The following is a 26,346-nucleotide window of genomic DNA, read 5'->3' as shown; positions in this document are numbered from 1 at the left end:
CGTGGCTCCCTCCACCCCCCTCGCACACCCCACTCACGGCTCCCAGGAAAATGCAATTTGAGTCAAGCCACTTTCAATTACTGCTGCGCAGTGTTCTGAGCCAGGAGGTAATAGAGGGCCATGCTCCCTCCTGGGAGTGTTTGGGGGTTTCCAGGCGCCGAAGGAGAGAGAAAGAGGAAGTGGAGCTAAGTGCTGCCTGCAGGCGCAGGGCCTCCCAGACGGCTGGGCTCTGCCTCTCCGGGGCAAGAGGGCTCGGGACCGAGGATGTGAGTGTGTGGGTGTGAACGGAGAGGGTGAGTGGGTGTGTAAGGGTGAGAGGCAATGAGTGTGTGAGTATGTGTGAGTGTGTACAAGTCAGCATGTGAACGTGAGTGTGTGTGTGAGAGTGAGTGTGAAGCTGTGTGCATGTGGAGGGTGAGTGTGAGAGTGTGTGTGTGAGTGAATTTGAGTGTGTGCATGTGGAGGGTGAGTGTGAGAGTGAATGAATGTGAGTGTGAGGGTGTGTGCCTGTGGAGGGTGAGTGTGAGAGAGTGTGTGTATGAGTGAACATGAGTGTGAGCGTATGCATGTGGAGGTTCGTGTGAGTGTGGGTGTGTTGGGAGGCCCAGACGGGAGCTCCCCCCTCACCTGCACCAGCCTGGCTGGGCGGGGATGCTCACCTGCCCTCCTTGGGGAGGCTGCCCAGGATCCTTGCTCCCCTGGGACTCAGCCCCCTACCCCGCTCTCCCTTGGAGCACTTGCAACGTTTCCTTTGGTTTCGGGAACATTCGTTCCATTTCTGCCCCACATCCTGACACTGAGCTCAGTGGGGCCAGGGGGCCACGGAGCTCACAGGAGGGCCAGGCTCAAGGGAGGGGCGTGGAGAGAGCAGGTGGGGCACAGGTGTGGGGACAGGGGTGGGGGTGCGGCCAAGAGGTCGGGAGTGAGCGTCTCGTGATGCCCACCCTGGGGGTTAAGGAGGGCAAGCTGCAAACAAGCGGGCCTCCCAACCTTCTGCTGCGGCTCCCCACACCTAAGCGACGGGGAGCCCAGCGGGCCCTGTGAGAACGGGGAGCACTGAGAGCAGCAGGGGCGGTTTCTCAGAGCCCAGGGGCAGCCTCGGGACGGCCTGCGACCTTGGGTTTACTTCCTGCTCAGCACCGAACAGCTCAGACAACCACCTGCCCCCCCCGAACAGCTCAGACAACCACCTGCCCCCCCAGAACAGCTCACACAACCACCTGCCCCCCAGAACAGCTCAGACAACCACCTGCCCCCCCAGAACAGCTCAGACAACCACCTGCCCCCCCGAACAGCTCCGACAACCACCTGCCCCCCCAGAACAGCTCCGACAACCACCTGCCCCCCCAGAACAGCTCCGACAACCACCTGCCCCCCCAGAACAGCTCAGACAACCACCTGCCCCCCCAGAACAGCTCAGACAACCACCTGCCCCCCCAGAACAGCTCAGACAACCACCTGCCCCCCCCCCAGCTCAGACTACCATCTTCCCCCCCAGCTCAGCTCAGACAACCACCTGCCCCCCCAGATCAGCTCAGACAACCACCTGCCCCCCCAGAACAGCTCAGACAACCACCTGCCCCCCCAGAACAGCTCAGACAACCACCTGCCCCCCCAAAACAGCTCAGACAACCACCTGCCCCCCCAGCTCAGCTCAGACAACCACCTGCCCCCCCAGAACAGCTCAGACAACCACCTGCCCCCCCCAGAACAGCTCAGACAACCACATGCCCCCACCCCAGCTCAGCGCAGAGACAACACCAGCAGGAGGGCAGCCGGAAGGAGCTCCCTCTTTAGGAAATGGTCCCAGGGACCCTCCCAGACGTGTCCATGGGCTGGAGGAAGTCCAGTTCCGTGCTGGGGGCTAACCAGCAGGAAGTGCGGGATCTGAGACTGGAACCCCCTCCTAGGTCCTCACCACCAGGGGCCCCGGGGTCTGTCCTCCGGGAGCCAAGGGTGAGGGTGGCGAGCATTCCCTCGCTGCCGCCTCCAGAGGGAGACTCAGACCGGCCCCTGGCCTCTCCCTGGCCGCGGCATTTCCCCAGGACACAAGCTGGGACTGCAAGGAGACCATTTGGGACCCGGAACTGAGAGCCCTGGGGGACACCCCTGCACCCCTGCATTTTCCGCAGCGAGGCCCAGGCAGGAGGGCCCTCCGTGCACAGGGCGTTGGCACCTGGCCCCCACCTGCAGGGCAGTGTTTCACCAGGACGAGGGCCCGGCTACTGGGGTTGTGCCTGGGGTGTCCTAACCAGCCAGAGGGCAGCCAGCAGGCCCCACCCCCTCCCTCCTCCAACTGCCAGTCACTGGCCTCGCCCTCTGTGCCAACCCGGCCGAGCCAGCATGGACGGGTGAGGCAAACCCTGACCGCCGGCCCGGGGGAGGCTGAGCGCCTCCCTCCACGCTCATCTGTGCCCAGCGGCCCGGGGGGCTGAGCGGGCCACACCTCTCTCCAGCCCCGACAGTCTGTCCTGAGTGCGAGCAACGAGAAATGTCGAAGACAATACATGAAAGTGTGTTCCGTTTCCCGCAGATGCCACACTGCGTCACGTCCATTCCTCACTGACCTCAGATCGCCGCGTGTTCCCCCCGGTGCCCGCGGAGCGAGTGTCCAGTGTCCTCGCCCCCTGAGCTCCCCGGGCTCTGGGGCTCAGCTCCTTCTCTGAGAGACCCCCGAACCCTGAACTAGGGAAGCACACCTGCCCCTCCCCAGGGAAGCGGGGGCTGGGCGGGTCCGTGCTCCAAGGCCCCTGCCCCCCCGACGCCCCGCCACACTGAAGCGGCCTGTGCAGCTGTAGCTGGGCTCTGCCCAGGCCAGGCCGGAGCAGCACTGAGATGTTCCCAAGGAGCCTGCAAGCTGCCCAGCCCCTCAGGCTGTTACTGATCCAGTTTCCTCTGAGGACTGGCTGAGCCCCGCCTCGCCCAGAGTGGAATGGAGGTTCTGCGCTCGGACTCCCTGCAGGCTCCTGCCCAGAGCCAGGCGGCTTCTCAGAGGCTGAGTCTGCACAGAGGCCCGGTTGAGAAGCGGGGCTCCAAGGGCTGGCTCTCCCTTCCACCTGAGGAGGGAATCCCACGGGCCCCGTCCACAGCTCTGCTGACCTTGGACCTGTCCTGCCTGCCCGCAGCCTCCTCACTGCGGTGCCACGTGCCCTAGCCCAGAGCGGAAACCCGGCCACCGTGCCCGCCACCATGTGGCCACCGTGCCTCCTTCTCCCCCCAGGCATCTGGGGTCACAGCTGAGACGAAGGGCCCCTCGGCTTGTCAGTTTGCTCCCGGCCCCTCCACAGCCTCAGCTGGACACAGGGACCCGCACGGAGCTGCAGGCGCCCTCGGAATTTTGGTTCGGCGGGGGGTGTCCACATAATCACCAAACTCGTACCAGTGCTGAGACGGTGGGAAAACCGGGAGGGGCAGGGAGAACACCACAGCCTGGGGGAGCCAGGCGAGGTGGGGGCAGCCAGTGAGGCGGGGGCGGCCAGTGAGATGGGGGCGGCCAGGTGAGTCAGGGGCGGCCAGTGAGATGAGCCGCCAGTTCCATCTGAGCTTCAGACAGAAGTGAATACCTTTTCAGTGTAAGCATATCCCAGACACCGTGTGGGACATACCTACACTAATTTTTAAAAAATATGTGTTTTTATTGATTTCAGAGAGGAAGGGAGAGGGAGAGAAACATCAATGATGAGAGAGAATCATTGACCAGTTGCCTCCTGCACGCCCCCCTAATGGGGATCGAACCCACAACTGGGGCGTGTGCCCTGACCGGGAATCGAACTGTGACCTCCTGGTTCATAGATCGATGCTCAACCACTGAGCCACGCTGGCCGGGGCGACACTAATTTTTAAATATAATCTGTTGTTTATCTGAGATTCAAATGTAATGGGCTGTCTGCCATTTTTATGGCTAAATCTGGCCTCCCGCACACCAGCCTCCAGGGTTTGCTCACAGCCTGTCTCCCTGTCCCACCAAACCCACGTGCACGGGGCACAGGGTCACCCAGCGCGGTGCCAGCCAGCCCTCTCCCCTGGGTGGCTGCTATGGCAGAGCCAGAAGGCCCGCAGCTGGGCGGGCACCTGTGGCCCGGGGTGGGGGTGGGGGTGGGGGTGGGGGTCTCTGATAACAAATTCAGGTCCTCAGGCCTCTCCCTTTGCCCTGGGCACCAGGCCCGTGGCCCACACCTGTAATGCATCCCATCAGCACCCCCAGGCCTCCGACAGCCCTTTCTCAGACCTGCGCCTGACTCTGGGTGACCGCTGACTGTGAAGGGCGGGTCTGAACAGCTCCAGGGAGGTCCCCTCTGGAGGGTCTGGGAGAATGTTCTAGAATGGGCTTACTCAGCTGCTTCTCTCTTGGCTACAGTTCCTGGCTCTCCAGCAGTAGCCCGTATCAGTGGCAAACAATGGCACGTCACCGGTGGCTAGCAACCACTGTCCTGGGAGGCCCGTGGGAGGCAGCCCAGCCCTGAGCTCCTGCCTGGACCCCTGCCGATGACCCTGCGACCCCTTGTTGGCTGGGTCTGGCTAGTTGAGTACGAAGCCCTGACACTGGGGTCCACCGAGACCACAGGTGCTGGCTGGGCTGCAGCATCCCCAGATTTGCTGCTAAGCTACGCTCACCTCGGAGACCCTGCCTGTGGCCCACACCCGGGAAGTCATGGCCCGTCCCACCGAGAGCCTGACACTGGCGCGCTCTCTCTCTCTCTTTCTCTCTCTCCCCCGCCCCCCCTCCCCTGTGTGCCTTCCCACCTGTGGGCTGCTTTTCAAGTACAAAGAAGCCCCAGCCTATGCAAGCAACCATCTGAGGCTGCCCTCAAGCAAAGAGGGGGCCCCAGGGGCTGGGAGCTGTCCCTGCAGGCACGGCCACTGCCCACTGGCTCCCGGGGGGCTGAGAGCCGGCCTTGGCCCCGGGGACAGCATAGGAGCTTTCGTCCACCGAGATTAAATTATAGCGGAGGCGCTTCCGAAGACCAACATAGATGCCGGAGACACCAGCCGCCATCAAGCCCGGGACTTGCAGCCTTTCCTGGAGCTCCGGGAGGAATCCTGTCTGAACGCGATCCAGGGCCCCCGTGACAGGAGTGGCCTCTCCTAACAGATTCCTTGTCAGCAAACTTCCCTGACAGACACGCCATCTTCACGCCACTCCTGGCAGGGTCCCTGGAGACCCCAGCGTGGGAGGAGCCAAGGCACAGGATGCCCGCGGCGCCGGGACGAGAGGCCGGATGTCGGCTTGGACTCAGGCCCCGCCAGTTTCATGTGGGGTGGACGCCGGCCAGTGGTCAGTGCAAACCACTCCTCTGAATGGAGATCGGGGTCCCAGAGATCTTAGAAGGGGCTCTGATGTTGCAAGGAATTCCCGCTGCCCCCTGCTCCCCACCCGCATCCCGAACTGGATCCTCCCCGCACAGAACCCGGAGTGCAATGGCAGGAATCAAGTGAACCTAAAAATAACGAGCAGGGAGTGACGAGCCAATGAGTAAACCTGCTAATTACAGCTTGTAAGCGCACTCCTGGCCCCGCCTCTCCCCAGCGCGGCCATTTCCAACCTCTTTCTTCTCCTGGCACAGAAACCCATCACTAGCGTTCTGCGGCACACCAAAAAAATACCTCTTGCTGATCTGACAAAAAACGGAATACTTTTGCTTCATGCATACCTGTCCACACCGGACAGCTATTGTTGTGTTGGCTGTTGTCATTTTCTTACTCAACAATCGAAGGGGAAGGAGGTGCGTGCCCCTGACTAAGTAGGCAGGTTCTGCACGTGTTGAACATTCTCGGGGCACCCGGGTGAGCATCGCTGGTCCAGGATGCAGGCCTGCCCTCTGGGTAGGAGCCATGATTAGATGCTTAATTATGTATGAGCCGCATCTCTCACTTGCCGGCAGAAACCGAAGATGAACCTGGTAAGTCTGCAAGAAGGCTCTAAAAGCGGGGGGGCTGTCCTCTTTGGGGTGATGGTATGGAGCTTAGCAGGAGCTGGGGTGCCTTCTGAATTGTCAAGAAGCAGGCGTGGGGTTGGCCCAAGTCGCCCACCGTCCTCAGTCCCGACCCTGCTCTAAGGGCATACACGCAGGGCAAGGTCACCGTGCTCTGTCCCAACACAAAGCAAGCTTGTGGGTAAGGCCACCAGGGGACCCTCTCTGCTGTCCTTCTGGCTGACCCCTTGCTTCCCGCCTGGGATTCAGGCTTCTTGACCCTTGACCTATACACCCCTCCCACCCCAGAAGCCTCACGCAACTCCTCCCCTGTGCCTGCAGCTCCCCCAAACTGCCTGCGCCCCCCTGACGTGGCCTTTCTGGCAGGTGCCCGCAGCGCCGGAGATGGAATGCACTCGGATTTCCAGGTGCTGTACATTCGGAGGAAGCTCTTTGGGTCTCCTGCCCAGAAAAGGATAAATATTTCTGATCTATAGCAAATGTGTTTTCCTTTAGCTAACATCTTGGCAGGCAAGTACACCAATCTCCCAGGAAAATCTAGGGCCTGAATAGCAAGCAGATTTTTTTCTTTCCCTGAGCAAATAGAAATTGAGTTGCTTTTTTAATGCTGCCTTTTTTTTTTTTTTTCAAACAGCAGACCTGGAGAAAAATCACAGTCCATTAAATCTGCATCTCTTGAAGGAAAAACCCAGAAGGCCATCTCCCCATCAAAGGCAAAATGAACAGGGTTCGGAAGTGTGTTTAAAACGCACCCAGGGAGCAGCGGCCGTCCCGAACGAGGCCGCTGGGCCGCGGCGGGCGGGGGCTTCGGACAGCCCCTGCGAGGCGGGACGGGAGGGGCCAGCAGGTCCTGCGCAGCCTGGGCCTGGGGAGCGGGCATGGGGCACAACGCCGCGAGTCCCACTGGCCCGTCTGTCCCTGCCGAGGCCTCGGCTGCCCCCCGCCCCCTCTAGGTGCCACGTGACCCCAAAGCTGAGCGAAGAGCACACTCAGCAAGACCACGGGCTCCCCGAAGCGTCCTGCTTTCAAGTCACCAAGGGAGGGTCACAGGAGGACCTGAGCGTCCGGGGCACTGATGTGTGCCCGGCCATGGGCCACTGAGGGGCAGGCACTGAGGTTATCTTCCTGCCGCCAAAAGGTCTCTCCATCCTCATCGCAGCCCCCAGCTGCCCGGGGCTTCTGTGAGCGGGAGGCAGGGGGCGGGCTGCCCCTGCTCTTAGGCACCTCTGAGCTGAGGACCCCCAAGCGGCCGAACCAGCTCTTCTGGCCTCCACGCACCTTACCCACGAAGGCCCTGCCCACCCCAAACCGGAACAGGGCAGAACCTTCTGGAACAGCACCCTCCCTTCATGCCTGTTCACTGGGGAGTTGGCTTCTCTGCCTCTTTCACTCTAAAAGGGGAGTTGGGCCTGGCCAGCATGGCTCAGTGGTTGAGCATCGACCTATAAACCAGAAAGTCATGGTTTGATTCCAGTCTAGGGCACATGCCCGGGTTGTGGGCTCCATCCCCAGTAGAGGACGTGCAGGAGGCAGCTGATCGATGATTCTCTCTCATCATTGATGTTTCTCTCTCTCTTTCCCTCTTCCTTCCTCTCTGAAATCAATAAAAATATCTTTTAAAAAATAAAAGGGGAGCCAGTTGCTCCAGTCCGGCTCACGTGGACCCCCAGGAAATAGCCCTTCCCACCAACAACACAACCCACTGAAGTGCTGTGTTCCACCTGGGCTGCCATCCCGTTCTCGCGGGGAGGGCGCCCCTTGGCCACGTGGGAACAGCCCACGGACACAGGCTCTGCTCAGGCCCCGGCCCGGCGGCTGACATGAGTCTCCATGTGGAAGCTCGGCACCTGGGTGGGAGTCCCAGGCGAACGGACGGCGGCCTTCAGCCGGTCACAGGTTCAACGGGTGCATCGTCTCCGCAGAAGCGAGCCGTCCCGGCGGCATTGCGCATCCCGGAGTGAGACCGCACACCGGGGGGAGCTGCCCGTCACGGAGCTGGCTTCCCGTCAGGAAGCGGTATGAGTGACTTCCTTTTTCAACATTATTATCCTCTTGAAAGCAAAAGATAAAGGACGCCTCAGAGCAGCCAAATTGCTTTGGCTCAAAAAATCATTTTAAATACCATTTCCTTTAACAAGCCTATTGCCTGGGCAACGGATCAGCGCTATTCATTTTAACCTTAGTCAGTAAGAAAAACAACAACACAACCCACTGAAGTGCTTGTAACTATTTAGCTCCCTCCCCTCCTCCCACCCAGATATGTTAACTAATGACCAAAACAATGCCCCCTCCCCCCCCAGCCCGACTTTAAAGGACTGCGCATTCAGCACGCACGCCAATAGATCGGAGACTGCTTCCCTCGGAGTCCACTCGAAACCCAGCGTGGGGGTGCAGGGCTATTTCCTGCCGCTCCCAGGAAGTGCTGGAGGCGGCCCCCCTCTGGGCCTGTGTTCCCGAAAGCACCTGGTTAGAGCAGGTCCTCCCCGAGGTCTTTATGAGCAGGGAGGTGGGGGATGGAGCCCGTCTGTCTGCCTGGAGGGGGTCAGGCTGGGAACCACTGGGGCAGAGGCAGGGGCGGACAGGGTGATCTGGGGTGCAAGAGGCAAATGCTAAGAAGACTTGGAGGCCTGGAGATGTGCAGGTGAATCGTGCCACAGTCTCCGTATTGTTTGGGAAAGAAAAAAAGGAGCGTCATTAGGTTACCTGCAGACAGACAAACCCAAACTGCAAATGTGCAGAGACGGCGTTCAGAGACAGGCTGAGCGGGCAGATGGAGCGGGTGGCGGGCTCGCTCTCGGTCAGGTTCACACACGCACAGGGAAGGGTTTTGCTGCTAAAACCAGAAGCCTGACCTGCTCTGGGGCCAAATCCTCGGCCTGCGGGCTCAAGGTCTCCTCGGGGAGCATCCCACCTGGGAGAGGCCGGTCCGTCCGGCCCAAGGAGGCCACGTCCACCTCCACGTGGACACCTGAACTGGGCACCCGGTCCCGGGTCCTCACACCTGGAGGGGAGGTCCCCTGTGAGCACAGCACCTTCTGGCACAGACCAGCACTGGCCGGACTCTGGCCCCGCCGGCCGGCCCCTCAGCAGGCGGAGGGGCGGGCGTGTAATGCCGCGCTTGGTCTTGGTGGCGCTGGCTCCCCTAAGGGCTCTGCAGCACTTTCCGGAGAAGGACACTGGAAACAGCCACCGCCCACGTCCAACCGCATCTCCTCCCGAACCAAGCTCTCAAAACTGCCCCACGCGTGGGCTCGGCATCAGGTTTATGGTGAGAACAGACCGATGCTGGGTCTGGGGAGGAGCCACGTACACGGACAGCAGAGCGACTCTGGTCCCCTGAGCAGCCCCTGGGGAGGTGGCCGGCTGTGAGGGAGGATGGGGAAGAGCCCGGGTCCTCAGCGCACACCTCCTGGCTGCGCTCTGCCGATGCCCGTCACGTCCCGGCTTCTTTGTTCAAACTGACAGCGCACGGCCCGCGCGTGAGGAAGACGGGCGTCTGTGCAGACTGAACCTGACACCCCGCATGCTCTGTGGCTCAGGCCGTCCGTCTGGGGAGGAGGCGGATCCACAAACGCGCTGGACAGCCTTCCTAACGGAGAACAGCGCTTCGAGCGGGTGGAAGGCGCGGCCGGCTTTCCGAGACCAGACAGAAGGTCTGGTGTTCCCAGCAGACGGCGGGCATGGGGGACCCGGCCCTGGCATCCCCGGCGGGCGAGGCCTGGCAGCGGGAGGAGCGGCCTCCGGAGCCCTGCAGGCCCCGCCCGCCGGGCCCCTGGTGATCGGAACGGCCACCACAGCACCTCAGGGCTTGCGTTCAGGCCCCCGATCTGCTTACTAACGGCCCCAAAGTGCAGGGTGGTGGTGCTGGCGACTCGATGTGTCCAGAGAAGCCGTAAACTCCACCCTGGGCACGTCCATATAGGAAAGAACAGTGTCTGGGGTCCGGTGCTACTCATGGTTTTGGGCGTCCCCCCTGGGGCTCCCGGAATGTCTTAGGGGGTCCCTGCTAGACGGGCAGCTTCCGCACCGAGGGCCCTCAGCCAGCATCCCTGACCCAGGAGAGGTGGGACGTGCCCGTGTCCTTCTCCCTGCCGGTCCCCGTGGGACGATGAGCGCCCAGAGAGTCGTACCAGACGAGAAGGGAGCACTCGGTTCCCATCGGCGGCCGTGGCTCACCTCCCCAGAGGGCGTGCGGGGAGGTGATGGGGAGACCACCTCCTGGAAAATGGCTCCGAGGCCGCCCAGCGGGTCTGGGGGCAGAACCGCGATGTGTGGGCAGCTGAGAGCCTCAGTGGGACACGGCCAAGAACCCAGATGGGAGGGACTGGGGGCAGTCAACAGGGCCAAGGACAGGCCAGGGCCTAATTCTGTCCTCTGGGGGCTGGTGATGATGCTTGGAAAGCGCAGTCTTGGGGACCTTTGCCATAGTCCTCGTCCCTCTACTCCTCCGGCACGCGTCCTGCGGGACCTGTCACTACAGAGAAGGCGCCAGGCCTCGGTCCAGCCTCCAGGCCACGCCGGGTCTGGCATCTGGACGTGGTTCCTTCTCCAGAGTTCTCCTGGATCGTTAGGAACGCTCTTGGGCGCAGAGACCGGTCCTCAGTGGGCATCCCAGACAGGCCGGGACGAGGCGAGGCACTGGGTGGGGCAGTGGCCTTGGGTGGAAATGTAAGGGGCTGCCCAAATGCTCAGCCATCGAGACAAATGCTATTTTAGTGCAGCCTTTAAAAAAATAAAAATGAATGCAAACATCCGATGAACCAAATGCCGTATCTCTATATATAAAAGGCTAAGTGACCGACCATCCATCCGTCCGACCATCCGACCAGCCAGTACATATGACACGCACTGGCAATTTAAAAATAAACGTTGACGAGTGCATGCATGATACATATAAAGCTCTCGCTGGTGCCAATCGCACACATGTGTTTCGATCTGTCATTGTTGATCATGATTTTAGTTGACACTTCTATTATAGAGAAAGGGCGAATAGTGATATTAAAGTATTTCTTCTAATTAATTTCCTTTCAATGTGCACAAATCCGTGCACCAGGCCACTACTTTTATCTAAGGACGGGCTCAGCATTGCTGATCGCTCCATGGGGCAGGGTCCCAGGGAGGAAGAGCTGGGCCCACGCAGAGTGGGACTTTGACCAGCAAAGCGGAGCCCAAGGGCAGCCCTGCCAGGACCTGGTGATCCGTCCGCCTGACTCGTCCCAGCTGGACGAGAGGGGTAGGAGGGGGGTGGGCTTCAGCGGAGTCAGCATCCCACTTGGAGGCTGGGGAGCCCACCAGCTGCTGCAGGACGGTTAAGTGACCGCCCTAGAGGCCAGGGGTGGATGACCAAAGCAGGCCCTGTTCAGTCTCAAAAATCTCCATGGTCACCACTTACTCGTCCCGGGGGAGACTCGAGTGGGAGACCCTGCTTTTCATTCCCCACGGCTTGAGCCTCAGTCTTGGGCAAGGAGTGGAAAGGCCCCAAGAGGTCCTGGCCGTGGCCGTGGGCTTCGCCTCCATTTCTGCCACGCGGAGACAAGAAAGCGGTGGAGCGCTGGAGCCGGCTCATGCTGACTTGTGAGAGCTGCTAGTTAACCTCTCAACAGTGTCAAAGCCGATGGACACCAAACCGGAATCTTAGAATTGGCTGTGGTGGGAGTGTTTACACCATGGAAATTGGCAGGCGCACCCATCAGGTGATCCGGCGTTTGTTTCTTCCCAGAGAGCCGGATGTTAAACATTCCCCACACCCCTGTGTTACAGGACACACAGCGAACACCCACGAAGCCCTGGCCACCTCTGTTGGCCACGCTAACTGAGGGCCGCCGTGCCTCTTCCCCAGAGCGCTCACCATCCCAGACCGGCGATCATGCCGATGCCATTTCTGGAGCTGAAAGTGCCGTCTGTTTCTGGCGGCAGAATGGTCTTTGAAATGATTAAGGCTGACTTGGCTAACGTTGTGAGCTGGCATTCTCCGATCAGACACCAGCGGCGGGCGGCTGAGCTGTGAGCTGGCGTGGCCTGGGATGCTGGCTTAGCATGTTAAAGTGCCTGGATCACCCACCGTCTCCCTAGAAAGGGGCGTCCTGGAAAGAGGCCTGGCCCTGGGAAGCAGAGTTCAGCCAGTGCTTCCTGTAATCCACCCCAAGGTAAGTCATCCCAACTCCCAGGCAACAGCCTTTCTACGCAAACAGGGGGTCGCGCCAGGGGGTCCTGAGGTGCTTCGGGCTCGGCCTCCAATGAAGCTGAAATCTCCCAAATCCAGGGGGCCTGGCTGGTGGGGGGACTAAACCTGGCTCAGTGGGAGGGGCTCCCCTGGGCCCTCCTCCACCAGCCACCCAGAGCCTCCCAGCACCCCAGAAGCCTGCCAGTGAAGGCAGAGCATGAATGTGGAGCCCAAATCTCCAGGGGGTCAGCCCCCCTCCACTGCAGCAGCCGGCCCAGCGCAGCCGAACTGCTGAACTTGTCAGATAGGGCTGGGCCGCAGCGGCGCCACGCCAGTCCTGGCCTGGCTCAGACGTGTCTCACGCCCCAGCTGCCACCAAGGCAGCTGCTCGCAGAAGCAGAGGGCCTGGTGTGTCAGGGAGATCGCAATGGCTGTCAGCACCCTGACGCCCGTCCGGGGGGTGGGGGTGGGGCTGGCAGGGACGGCTCCTGCCCCCTCTCCCCGGGGCATGGGAGCTGACTGCTGGGCACACCCTGGACAGAAGTGTGACGGGGCCTCGGGTGACACTCACAGACGGCAGCTGCCTGGCGCTGGGACACATGGGCCAGTGGTTTCCGTCTGAGAGGTCAGGGAAGGCCGGGGAGGAGGGGGAGGGAGTGGCCAGGAGAGGTGGGGGTGCTCAGGGCCAGGCAGGATGAGATCTCGGGGCAGGTTTCTCAGTCCTCCCTTCTTGGAGGCCACAGGAGGAGCTGGGCCAGGTCTGGGCAGCTCTGGAGACGTGGCGGGAATCCACTGGGCCAGGCCCGCCCCACGGTGAGCATGCGCCCAGCTCAGCCAGGGGCTTGGGCGGGGGATGCCAGGAACAGGGGCTTGGCTGAGGCAGAGGCGCTGGCCAGGGAGGGAAGGGCCCAGACCTGGCTCGGGGGGCCTGGCGGGCGTGGGCGGTCCTGGTGGGTCTGGGTTGGCCTGTTTTGCCTCCCGGTCGGAAAGTACAGTGTCAGTCACCGGTGAGTGACATGGCGCTTAGCGTGTTAACAGTCGTGGTGACAAGCGCCACAGCTGGCGGCGTGCTCGCCTGTGTGGGCCCTGACGCAAAGCGCTGCTGACTCTGAGCCCCCAGGACAGCACCGCGCCGCTTACGGGAAAGACACAGCCCAGGTGCGGGGTCCATTAGCCCCAGTGACGGCTCCTCGGGGCTAGAGCAACAGGATCTGCCCGGGTCAGCCCCGCCCTGCCCCGCCTTCACAGCTGCTTCCGAGCCAAGCAACTGGCAGAGCCTGTGCCAGGGCTCCCGGCACGGAGGAGGCCTCCTGGGAGGGCGCCGGGACCCCCCTGGGCAGGGCCTCCTCTGGCCGGTGCGGTGGCCCCAGGAGCTGCCATGGGATGGCTCCCTCTCCTGCCCACTCGGGCTGCCAGGGGGCCCCAGAGACGAGCAGGGGTGCGTGGCCGTAGTTCCCCCAGGATAACTCCAAGGGCCGGGCGCATCCACAGGGCAGATCCCCCATGTGCGGGAGGGCGTGGGCCCTGCAGCACCCGTGTGCTGCCACCGCCCTCCGACTGTAACCCGCACCAGGGACCTGGCTGGGGACGCCCCACAGGAGCCTCCTGAGCCCCTCCTTCTAGCAGCGGAGAAGCGAGGAGCCCAGAGGGCAGGATGAGCCCCATGGGAGCCCATTTCCTTGGAACTGACAGTGTTTTTCTGAGAACTCCTCTCTGAATTAAGAAATCTCCCGGCAATTCAGGGTCAACAAACCTGTCTGCACTAAATTTCCTCCTCAGTCCTCTAAGCTCACCTCGCGAAGAATTCTCGGTCCTCAAGTCCCCAGGGTTACCCTTCCCGGCACCCGGAGACTTGATGCCTTCTCCCCAGACTAAGGCCACTTCAGCTGCGTCTCTAAGGGGCGAACCTTCTCCCTCTTCAGGAGAGAGGAGGGAGGGGGGAGGAGGGAGGAGGGAGGGGGAGGGGGAGGGGAGAAGGGAGGGGACGGAGAAGGAACAAGAGAAAGGAGAGGAAGAAGGGGAGAGGAGGGAGGAGGGAGGGGACAGGGGGAGGAGGGAGGGGAGAGGAGGGAAGGGAGAGGAGGGAGGGGGAGGGGAGAGGAGGGAGAAGGAACAAGGGAAAGGAGAGGAGGAAGGGGAGAGGAGGGAGGGGGGAGGGAGGGAGGAGGGAGGAGGAGAGACTCCTGTGAGGGCTGCTCTGTGGGCGGGAAGCCTCAGTGCACCTCTCACTTAGGGCCCCATGAAGCCCTCGGAAGGTAAAAGCTGGCTCCCAGCTCCCTGCCCCCAGGAGCCAGGTGGAGAGGGAGGCAGGTCCCTGCTAATACTCCGGGGCACCAACGGGGACCTGGGTTTGGAAAAGGAGAGGGGAAGCCCCCAGGAAGTCCTGTCCATTTCTGGAGCCTGGTGGTGGGATGGCGAGAGGTCTCCTCGGGACCTCCCAGAGCCCTTACTGGGAGGGGAGCCGGAGAACCAGAGTGACGCCTGTGCTCGCCTGTGCTCGCCTGTGCTCACCTGTGCTCACCTGACACCTGTGCACGCCTGTGCTCGCCTGTGCACACCTGACACCTGTGCACGCCTGTGCTCGCCTGTGCTCACCTGTGCTCACCTGACACCTGTGTGTGCTTGCCTGTGCTCACCTGTGCTCACCTGTGCTCACCTGACACCTGTGCTCGCCTGTGCTCGCCTGTGCTCACCTGACACCTGTGCACGCCTGTGCTCGCCTGTGCTCACCTGACACCTGTGCACGCCTGTGCTCACCTGTGCTCACCTGACACCTGTGCACACCTGTGCTCACCTGTGCTCACCTGACACCTGTGCACGCCTGTGCTCGCCTGTGCTCACCTGTGCTCGCCTGTGCTCACCTGTGCTCACCTGTGCTCACCTGACACCTGTACACGCCTGTGCACACCTGACACCTGTGCATGCCTGTGCTTGCCTGTGCTCACCTGTGCTCACCTGACACCTGTGCTCGCCTGTGCTCGCCTGTGCTCACCTGACACCTGTGCATGCCTGTGCTCGCCTGTGCATGCCTGTGCTTGCCTGTCTAGCTGACATTGTTTGCTCTGAGTCTGGAGTGCCTGGGGATACCTGCGGCCTGAGGACCACTAGGAAGTCCAGGGCAGTAAAGCGTGGTGATGCTGTATCATGGACCCGAGCCTATGGCAGGCCCACCATGACTACTGTCAAACAGCGGGTGTCGCCAGGGGCCGAGGCTGCGCCTGACCCCCGCCCACTGAGCCTCTCCGTCTCACCCTATCAAGTCCCATCGGGATCTCACCGGGGCCCTGTGAGTTCTTTCAGAGACAAACAGCAAGTGTTTCCGGGAGGCAAACTTTTGTCTTGGGCTTTGGAACGCACACTTCCCCTTCGCTCCAAAGAGGATCAGGATGTGAAGGACAGAATGTCAGCGGAAGATCGCTTGAAAAGGATAATTAAACCAAAGCCCACTTGAGGAGCCGTCTAGAAGGGACATTAAGCAGCTTTGCCTTCTCCGTCTTTGAGGGATGCTCTGTCGAAGGGGGGCCGGAACTGTGTGGCTTGATGAATAAAGATAGTAACCAAACCGTATGGCCCATTGTTCTGCCTTCACGGTGAAAGCGGTTGCTTAGCCAAGCTGACAGCACGCCCGTGGCCGCATAAACCCTCCGCCAACGGGAGGATTAAGAGACTGACACGTTCTGGATAATACGACTAATTAATAATTTCCATCTCTGAGGGACGGCCGCGCTGGCAGCTCCCTTCTTCCCGCCCGCCAGCCTGGCCTCGGCAGCCCGTCCTCTAAGGGCTGAAGGACAGAGGGGGTTTGCAGGACGCGCTGCACGGGTGGTGGTCCGTCACAGCGGGGCGCCGGGGCGACGGCTGGGATGTGGAGGTTCCGTTTCACTGGCCATGGACCCAGTTCCTGCCCGCGGCTGCAGAGCAATTAGCAAACGGCTGGTCATCACACAGCCCCATGGGACAGGCCGAGGACTTTGCCGTTTGAGAGGCGGTCTGGATGGGCCGTCTCAGGGGGCACCCCCTTCCCAGCTATGCCCACCCAGCCATCCCCTGGAGCAAATGATGGCCACAGCCCCACTGCCTGGGGGCTTCCGTGTGCCAAGCACGACACTGAGGCCCTGACGGGTTTCAGATCAACCCATCCTCCCCAGGGCCTCAGTAAGGAGGGCGGGGATGCCTCTTTACAGACAGACTGATGCGATTCGCAGGGGTGAGCTCCCTTGGCCCGAGTCCCATGGCAGTAAAAGGTGGGGCGGCATCCAAACTATGGGCTTGGGAGGACCACAGGGCCAGGGGCTCCCAGCAGGTAGCCAGAGGGAGTCTCCCCACTTCTTCACTGTCTCCCCCACACTCAGTGCCCACCCCCCGCAGGGCGACAGCTGCAAAGTGCAAGGTGAAGGTCAGGCAGCTGCCCCCTGCTCCCAGCAGATCCTCTGGGTCGGTGGCTGCTGAAAACGCCAACTGCAGCCTCTCCCTGGCTGTCCCTGTCCCCAGAGGAGGGGGATCAGGATGAGGAAATCTTCTGGAAGATGCCCAGGCACTTTCCTTAGAAAGAATAATGGCCACTTTTGGGGAACAGCGTGTGTTTCTGGAGGCTTAGGCCCCCCTCCCCCCCACCCCTCGGAGGCCTCGGCATCGTAAATTGCAATCAGGGGAAGATGCCTGAGGGGGAAGTCGCGTCGCGCCTTGGCGGAGATCCCGAGATCTTAATGGAACTGAGCGGCTTTGCAGAGCGCAGTAAATTCCCAGTGTCTACCTTGTCACATTATTCAGGCGCATTAAATGCAGAAAGAAATGGAAGCTGCTGGCTAGAATAGAGCCGGGACGGGAAGGCAGTTCGAGAATGTCCCTCTGGCTGCACAATTCTTCTCCAGCTCCTCCACACACTCCCCGCTGTCCGTTCCCGGTGACAGTCTTCGGGGCGGAGGAGCTGGGCTGGGGGCTGGGCACCCTGTGCCGCGGCCTCCTCTGCTCGTTCAGCCATCTCCCTGCCTGGGCTCTCCTTCCACCTGGAACGCCGCCCTCTCTGACCCCCACCCCACCCCGCCTCCCCTGGTGCCCTGCCTCCCCTGGCACCCTCCACTCACTTCTCCTTCAGGGCCCACACCCCGTGCCCCAGTGGCTGTGTGGTCCCAACTTCCAGTGTCCAGGGGTGTCAGGGCTAGAGCCCAGCTCCCCATAACCGAAACGCCCTGAAACTCGGACCGCACGGCTGCCACCCTCCAGTGACCCGAGAGCCCTGTCCTTGGGCCCGCGGTGCACAGCTTTTGCGCAGCCTGGAGGCCTCTGTGTGCGGCCAGGGGCCTGGGAAGGAGCCCCCGCCGCCTCCACCCAGTGAGCTGGTCCTGGCATCCCCACAGGCCCGAATGCCGGGGGCAGACACACAGGGACCCCCCCGCCCCCCACCCACGGCTTCCCCGCTTCATGGAGCACAGAAGACATTCATTACGCATTTGGAGAACAAGGCAAAGAGGAGGACACTCAGCAGAAGCAGAAAGTGCTTCCCCGGGAGCCAGAGGCGCTGGGAGGACGGCCGCCCTGAGGCCAGGCCTCCTGGGAACAGGCAGGGGGGAGGGCACAGAGGGAGGAGCAGGAGGCCCTGAGCCAAGGCATAGGGAAACCCCACAGGAGAGGCCACAGGGCAGGGATGCGGGCCGTGCTGTGCGGCCCAGCCCCGAGCGGCCCAGCAGAGCTCAGGGACCCACAGCTGCAGAGATGACCACGGTCAGGCCCGGGAGGCAGAGCTGAGGAGTGGGCGGCCTCTCCCAGCCTGGCGCCACCTCCCGCAGCTGGGTGACCTGGCTGGCCCTGCCCTCTCCGGGTCTCAGCACGTACCCAGGCAATGCAGCCGCGAGTCCCAGGGAGCCGGGGCCTGCCAGCTGTGACACACGGGCCCCCAGCGATGCTGACGACGCAACAGATGGAGGTGTGTGCTCGCCTGCCCGGGGGCATCTCGAGGTGGCAGGCGAATCTGCCAAAGGCCCAGCTCTGGCTGGGGAGTGGCCTGAGCTCAGGTGATCTGGGCTCAGAGTGGCCTGGGGTCTTGAGATGCTGCCTGGGCAGGTGACCTCCTGTGGTGCCCACCAGTCACAGCGGTGACCTCATGCACCTGCGGGCTAATAAAGTGGCCTCAGTGGCTTCACTCGGGAGGCCCTGCTCACATCCTGATAAAATATTTATTAGCAAAGGAGGGAGGGAGGGAGGGAGGGAGGGAGGGAGAGGGAGAGAGAGAGGGGGCTCTTCTCTGAAAGCCAGGTCACTCGGACACTCTGGGTGCCGCTCAGCTCCTGTCACCTCCGTGACCCTCTGCTCTGGCAGGCTAGCTGACCTCTGTGTGGGTCTGACAAGCTCACCCATTCCCTGTGGGGGGCGCAGGCTGTCTGCAGCAGGCCCTGGCCCCTCCCTGTCTGGCTGAGGCTGTGCGGGCCCCTGGGGCACAGAGGGTGGCAGGTCCCCCGCAGCGAGCTCACCGTCTGGCTCGAGTCCTGGCCTGGGCGGTAGACGTCTCGCTGGGCCACGTGGCCTTGGGGGCGGCGGAACCAGTCTGAGGATCTCGGAGGCAGGAAGGAGCCCCCGGCCTGCAGGTTGGCAGGTTGGCAGCAGCGGGGAGAGGAGGGGCTGCTCCTCGAAGAACTAACCCTCCTTTACCCCACCCTCCTCCAAACCCCTCCTTTCTGAAGGCTCCCCTGCCCGCAGTCAGCGCGCGCTGGGCAGTGGGGTGTGAGGTGGGTGCCAGGCCGCTGCCCCTTTCCCGGCAGCTGTGCTGTTCCGGGCACCGGGCTGGCCTCCTGGGAGCCAAGCTGGCACCTGAGCCGCCTCCTTCTCGGCTCTCCCGCCTCCTTCTCAGCTCTCCGCCGTCTCTGTGCTGACACCTCCCGCCCCCCCATTCTTCCTCTGGGTAATTGCTGTCAGAAAAACTTGGGCCAATTTCCATCGGGGCCAGTGTCTCACGCTCCCTTCCTGCTTCCTGTCAGACGTGAAACCTGGCCCGCCGTCCTGGTCCTGGTGTAATTAGCACCGAACAAACTGCCCCGAGCGGCTGACGTGAGCCACGCTAACTGCCTTGGCCTTGGATCCTCAGCCTCCTGCTGCCCAGGATGAGCGGGGAGAGGGGCCCCACCCGTGAGCATTCCCTCCTGTCTCCTGCTCACAGAATCGGGAGTGACCCTCGAGGACGCAGAGGGGGTGGGCTGAGAGTCCCCTGGGGATGGGAGAGGAAATAGGCCCGGATTAGCCCTGGAGAAACTGGACCCAGGGACGCTGGCCTTTGGGGAGACGCGGGCTCCCCACCAGCCGGAAGGTAACTCACCCCGATACACAGACACGCCCCAGGTGTGTCTCCAGCACACGGCGGGTGGGGGTGACGCCCCAGGGAGCAGGACCCCTCCTAGTTCCCACCTGGCCCCACAGTCAGGGCAGGGGCACCCGAATCTAAGGGGAACCTGGCTCAAGGCGCCCGACTGAGTGGGATCCGGTTTGGGAGTAATGAGACCCTGTGGCTGCCTGGTGGTGTCTGACTCCGGGAAAGTAAATGTAGTGGAATTACATCATCACAAGAGTGTGATGGAATGAGAGGCGGCGGGCGGAGGCCTGGGGGTGGGAGAGGGGCCGGAGGAGGGGAGCAAGCGCCCTGGGAGGCTGGCTGGCGGGAGGGCGGCGGCCGGCAGAAAGGGAGCGCTGGGAGGTGCTGATGGGGCATGAGAACCGAAGAGGGAAAGAGCCCGAACAGGACCCACCAGGGGCTGGAGGCCCAGGAAGGAGGGTGCAGCCAGAGTGTGGCCTGGAGGCCGGGCAGGCTCTAACCCAACTCTGCCCCCCCCCCCCCCCCCCCCCCCCAGGCACAGGAGAAAGCCGCGTGCTAAATGGTGGAGCCCATTCCTATGAACCAGACAGGGAACTATCATCCCACAACCACTGCCGGTCCCGCTCACAGGCACTCGGGGCCGAGCAATTGGAAAGGCGGGTGCTCCCAGGCCACCGCCAAGGGAGACAGACCCGGAGACTGGAGAGGGCAGGTTGTTGGGAAACCGTGTCTGCAGCTCAGCCTGGCCCTGGACATCTCGGCGTCACCTGCTAATGAACTTGTCCCACCACAGACAACTGTTTCCGGGAACTGGGGGAGGGCGGAAAGGGCTTGGAGGCGGGGGAGCCTCGGCGTCCACACCAAGACGGCTCTGGGCCTGGGACACCTTCCAGGCCACCTGCCCTGGGACCAGGGCCTCCCCCCCCTGCACTCTGAAGCTGTCCTCTCTGAACACATGCCACACCCAAGGGCTGGCAGACCCCCAGAGCGCTGGGGCCTGGGGGTTGGTGAACCTGAATCACAGCAGATGCAGACAGTGGACTCACGGTGGGAAAGGCAACTCCTGGAGCAAGAACTTGGGTGATGGTGCCAGGCCCCCCCAGGGTGGGTTCTGACAGCAGCTGCAAACCAGAGGCCAAGCTTTGAGGACGCAGCCCTAGCCTGACTGGAGGCATCCCTCTGGCCTCCCCACGCACACAGCAGCCGCTTCGAGCAGGTCGGAGGACCAGCCATGACCACCCATTGGAAGAGGCCGGCGCCCAGATCGGACTTAGCAAGGCTGTGCACCAGCACCATGGACAGCGATCCGGCAACCAGGCCACCCTCTGCAACCAGGCACCTCCTTCCCTCCTGCTACACGGCAGACATCACAAATGGATTACAGAACTCCTTCCCCTCCCCCCAACCCCCAGCCAGGAGCACCTCCTCTCCCAACAAACCTCCCAATCGATCCGAGTCAATCCAACTGCAACTGCTGTGCCCCCAGAAGCCGATTTTCCACACATGCCAGCCACTGACCCCCAAGATAAAAGGAAGGTGCAGCTTGCAGCCAGCGGGCATTCCCCGGTCAGGGGCAGGACGCTCAGCCGTCCTCCTGTCCTTCTGTCCTCATCCAGAGGAAGCCAAGGCACCCGGAAGCACCTGCGGAGGCTTTACTCCCAGGAGGCAGGTGAGGACTACCCCCTCCAGGTTCTCTCCCCTTCCTGGCACCCTACACGGCACCAGGCCAGCCGCACAGCTGGCCTCAGCACACACCACCGTCCCTGGGAAAGCTGGCCAGGGCCGCTGCACGCAGGAGCCCCCACTCGGTCCCTCCGCAGACCCTTCCCAGCACCGGAGACGGAAGCAGCACCGAGTCCCGGCCACCTACCTGAAGGAGCCAGTAGCACCTCCGGTGGAAGGTGGGGATGATGGAAGAATGGACATAGCAGCCGTACAAGCACTAGGGAGAGAGGAAAAACGAGAATTCAGTTGGAAAGAGGGAAGGGAAAGAGGAAGACGCGCAACAGAGAAGGAGCGAGAAAGGGCCACAGACAGGGCCAGCGCCCGGGGGACCGAGGGCAGGTGCCTGTGCGTCTGGGCCCAGGACCGAGAGCCAGGGGTGGGAGGTCTGAGGCACAGTGGGAGTGCCAGCCAGCACACGTGATGCGCAGCTGGGCCGCTCACCCTTTCGCGGGCCACGGAGGCATGTGAGAACCCAGAAAAGCCAGGGGCCAGGAGAGGGCACATATGGATACATTTTCCTATGATTTTAGGGGCTTGGAGTTACCCTGGGGTTCATTCATAGAGCCTCGGTCAAGGCCCCCTGGTGGACGGGGAGGGGCTGAAGGTGACAAAGTCGATTCACATACACACTCCACACCTCTCCTGGCCAAGGAGCGTCAGACCGGACGGGGCTGCCCTGGCTGGTAGGAGCCCGGGGTGTGGGGCTGGGGAGGCCGCATCCCTAGGTCTCACCTGCAGACCCGAGGGCCCCTGTCACACCCCGCCTTCTGGTTCTCACTTATAGTTTGCTTACTCACAGATCTGTTTGTTCTAAGCATGAACCAGCATCTCTGGCAGATGGATTTGTTCTAGGAAACAGCCACAGCCAGTGGGATATAAGGTGGGATATAGGAATAAGGTGGGTGGGAGCTCAAGTTCAGAGGCGGGGTGTGGGGTGGCTGGGAGGAGGGACACAGACCCAGAGGGTGGAGTGCCTGCTGGGACAGCGAGGCCCGCACACCGTGCTCAGGGGCGATGCCCACACACGGCACACAGCACTGCACACCGTGGGGCCGGCTCGCTGGCAGAGGTGGGGGAGGGGCGGGAGCGACACATCAGCCAAGGCCCTCTCACCACCAACCCTGAGAGTGGGAGTGGGAGGGGTTCTGCCTTTGCCTTTCAGCCTCCAGTTCCACTGGAGTGCTCCCCTCCCATCTCGCTGGGGGTTCCCCTGACACAGGGTCCAGAAGGGGGAGGGCAGCGAGAAGGCCCTCCCTCCCATGCTCATCTTCGCCTCACTCCCGTCCCTCCACCCTGACACCAGCTCTGCTGAGTCCCCTTCCCCCCAACACCTTACACCCCAAAGCCCCAGGCGGAGCTGATCCCCGAGGCCTGAGCCCTGCCTGTCTGGTTAGCAGGCTGAAAGAGAAATCACTTTAGACTACGGGATTCTGGCTGCAAGAAATCAGATTTCCAATATGTTAGCACTTCCACAGATCGCTGTCAGCTGGGACGCACGCCCCGCACACACCAAACAAACACAGCGGAAATTAATTTAAACGATTCCCTTGCAATTCTTGCCCATGGAATGTATTTATTATTAAAAAGGCAATATTCTTTCCTGACTTTTCAGTACACTTCTTCCCCGCTTTTTTTTTTTTTTTTTTTAGTTTTAATTTTTGATAACGCGCTCCTTCCTGCCCACGGAGGTCCGCCTTCGGACCGGTGTCTGCGAGCCTTTGGTTGCAGCCCATCTCCTCCGGAACCTGCCTGGTCTCGGGGGCAGTTCCAGGCCTGTCCTCATGCAACCAGCCAAGTGGGAGACCTCGATGGCTGAGGGAAGCCTCTCCCGACCCCTGGAAATAAAGGCTCCGCCTGCTCCTTCCCCCTGCTCATTCCTCTGGAGCAGTGGTCGGCAAACCCATCAGTCCACAGAGCCAAATATCAACAGGACAACGATTGAAATTTCTTTTGAGAGCCAAATTTTTTAAACTTAAACTTCCTCTAACGCCACTTCTTCAACATAGACTCGCCCAGGCCGTGGTATTTTGTGGAAGAGCCACACTCAAGGGGCCAAAGAGCTGCATGTGGCTCGCGAGCCACAGTTTGCCAACCACGGCTCTGGAGAGTTCGCAGGGCCCTCCTCCTCCCCCTCCTCCTTCCCTCCCCCTTTCCACTGCTCTTTCCTGAACTTGGAAAGAACCTGGTTGATTTGCAGCATTTCCCTGAGACTTGCTGCCTTCCACTGGGCTGCAGCATCCTTGAACCTTGCATGAAATAATCTCCAGAATTTTCCAAGCACCTACTGTGTGTCCCTCTGTGCAGGGCACCAAAAGGACGCACGCTGCCTCCCCCCCCTCCTCCCGTCACTCCTGCCCCCTCTCGCGGGTACCCTCCCTCCCCAGAACTGCCCAGAACCATCCAATCGGCAAACGATGTTGAAAAGAAAGATCGCTGTTTCTACATCAAGGCTCATGCATTTTAACCAGAGGCACCCTCGGGCCTCGTGCAGAACTGCCTGCTCTATTTTTAGATGTTGCTCCCACCACCCTGGGCTCCCACGTCTCTGGCCTGTACAGCCGAGAAGCACAATGTTGGGAAGACAGGAGAGGGGACCTGGGCTAGCAGGGGACCCCCAAGGAGCCCCAGGCCTGTCACAGGCATCGAGGGAGGAAGGGAACGCTCCCCAGAGCCCCCCCCCCCCCCAAGGACTCTGCTCCTGCTCAGCACGTTTGTGGGCTGTGGGCTGTGTCCTGGGCTGGACGCTCCTGGAGGGAGGTGGCTGGGAGCTCTCCCCAGTGGCTCGCCCAGGACCCCTGGCTCTACAGCCTGGCACCGGGAAGGACCGGAGGCAGGGAAGGTTCTGCTCGGGGTGCTGTGAAGTCTCGCACTGGAAAAGCATCCTGGGAACTGGCTCTGCCTTCGCTGCTCCAAGGGCTGCGTGGCTGGGACGGCCTTTGCGGGAGTCTGCGGGTGAGCGCAGGCAGCAGGGAGGGGCGGCGGCGGGGAGGGTCCTGTCTGGGGTGGGAGACCTCCGCTCACCAGCTGGGATACTGCTTCCAGGCTGTGAAATGGGAGCATCCCCTCCTGTCTCCTGGGTGGCTGAGGGTGGAGAGCAGCTGGGACGGGGGTCAGAGGAGCCGGGGGCTGTGCGATGAGAAGATGGCAGGAAAGCAGGTGGGGCTGGAGGTGAGACAGCAGGCTGGGCCGGAGGGGCTGCCATGAGGACAGGACGCTAGGGTGGACTTCAGTGGGAAGTGCATGGGGGAGGGGAAGAAGGAGGGCCAGGCAGGGGGTCAAAACTGTCAGATCACAAAAGGCCAGGGAGCCACAGCAATGAGCTGCGCCTCACCCAGGGCAGCGGGGAGTGAAAGATGCCAGGATCTGATGTGGGGTTCGGAGCTCCCGTGGCAGCCGTGGGGCCGGGGGGCAGAGCCAGGGAGGCCGGGCGCCGGGCCAGGCCTGTGAGGTGGAGGCTGCGGGCCCATGACCAGGGTGCAGGGACACAGCCACGTCCGCCAGGCGTCAAGACAATCCAGCTTCTGGCTGGTGGATGGGCACATGGTGGTGCAGCTCACTGGGGCAGGAAGCGGGGTGGCGGGGGCGCGTGCAGCAGGCTGGTGGGGAGGAGCTGACCAGATTTCCACCTGGTGACTTTGAGGGGCTCGGAAGATACCCAAATGGAGACACACAGAATGTAGGAAGCGGCAGAGACCTGGGCTTGGTCTGGGCTGGAACCTTCTGGGCATCGTGGGCAGTGGGCGTCCACCCAGGCTGGTGTCTGCCATGCCGAGCCCAGCCTTTCCGGTGGACAGAGCAGGGGGCACGGACTTGGCAATGCTTGGAGGGCACGGCCATGCTGGGTGCCCCACCCCTGGCCCTCTCCCCTCTCGTTCACCACGCCACCCCCAGCCACGCCGGGACTTGCCCTGATCCCAGGCGCCCTTTGTCAGTGTCGTCCTCACTCGGCCGCCTTTCCGCCGTTCCCAGCCCGTGTGACAATGTCATCGCCACGCCGACCGGGGATTAATTGCACACCATTTCTCGAGGCAGCGTATCAAATCCATTCCCTTTACCCACTAATCAAAAAAGCAATCAAGTTTGTCTGTAGCAATCTGTGTTGTACAAACTCCCGGGGCTTTCTGATCAGGCTCCGGGGTCCCCTGGGGGCTCCCTGGGCTGAGCTTTCCATTTGGGGGCCAGGCTGTGGTTGGAGAGAGAGTCACAGCCTGGGGCTGCGGGATACAGCTGTGTGTGTGTGTGTGTGTGTGTGTGTGTGTGTGTGTGTTTGCACACGTGTGGCGGTGTGCACGGGGAAGCCTGCCGTGCGTCCCGTGTGTGTGTGTGTGTGTGTGTGTGTGTGTGTGTACACAGAGGCAGAGCCCGAGAAAGCAGCTGCTATTTATAGGAAGCCCAGGGGGGCTGCGCCTGCAGAAGGAGGCAGCGCCAGCTTCGCGAGACGGGGGGAAGGCAGGCCTGACAGCTCCCCTCTCACATGGCAGTTGAGCGAGGAAGTATTGTAGTTCTTCTTAAATACTCACAGTTGCTTTTATGACACTATGGGGCGTTTTTCTCTTCTTAAATAAAAAGGAAAGATAGAATTACAGGGGAAACCAACAGCAACAGGAGCTCCCTTCACTCCAAATCAACACTTCCCACCGCGAAAGGGGCGTCTCGTCTCCGAGGGGCGCATGGGCCACGCATCTCCCAACAGACTCAGCTGCCGGGATCCCGCGTGTGCCGGAGGGTCCATCAGGGCCCGCAGCCGCCGGCCTCCGTGGGCCAAGGAAGGGCACACCGCGGCATGGCTTTATTGCCGGGACACTTGGACACAACCTGTGCTCTGTCCAGCTCTCAATGGCTCCATGTGACGTGGCTCGTTCTCCATTATCTTTCTCCCTGTCTGTCTGTCTGGTCCCCCTCCCACTCCCCACCCCCGCCGCCTCTCCCTCTCTCTCTTTCAGGTACAAGCTCAGCCCTCCTGCCGACCCCTCCACTCTGGGCTTTGGCTCCAGGAAACAGCTGTCTCCCGGGCAGACCGGTGCTCCTCCCACATTTCTCCTCGCATGGCCCACCTCCCAGGGGAGCACACCCAGGGGAGCCACACAGCCTGAGTCCATCTCAGATCCTCCTCTTCCAGGGAGCCTGCCCTGACCAGCCAGTGGGAGGGCTCAGGGGCAGCCATGGGGATATGGGTTCTGCCTCGGGCTCATCATTACATCGTCGCTGTCATTTAACTTTCCACG

The 26,346-nt window shown here is 61.9% G+C and overlaps 1 protein-coding gene across 1 annotated transcript in view; it reads right to left on the bottom strand.

The window, feature by feature from the left end:
• CAMTA1 (calmodulin binding transcription activator 1) overlaps positions 1-26,346 on the bottom strand; it is a 665,080-nt gene that overhangs the window by 168,594 nt on the left and 470,140 nt on the right. Inside the window, exon 7 of the mRNA XM_054720834.1 lies at positions 21,267-21,338. Coding sequence (XP_054576809.1) covers positions 21,267-21,338 — 72 coding nt within the window. The remainder of the gene's footprint in view (positions 1-21,266; positions 21,339-26,346) is intronic.

This window comes from Eptesicus fuscus, chromosome 9 (assembly GCF_027574615.1).
Source record: "Eptesicus fuscus isolate TK198812 chromosome 9, DD_ASM_mEF_20220401, whole genome shotgun sequence".
Lineage (NCBI taxonomy): Eukaryota > Metazoa > Chordata > Mammalia > Chiroptera > Vespertilionidae > Eptesicus > Eptesicus fuscus.
Note: the sequence above shows the minus strand (reverse complement) of the source record. Positions and strands in the feature narration are given on the sequence as shown.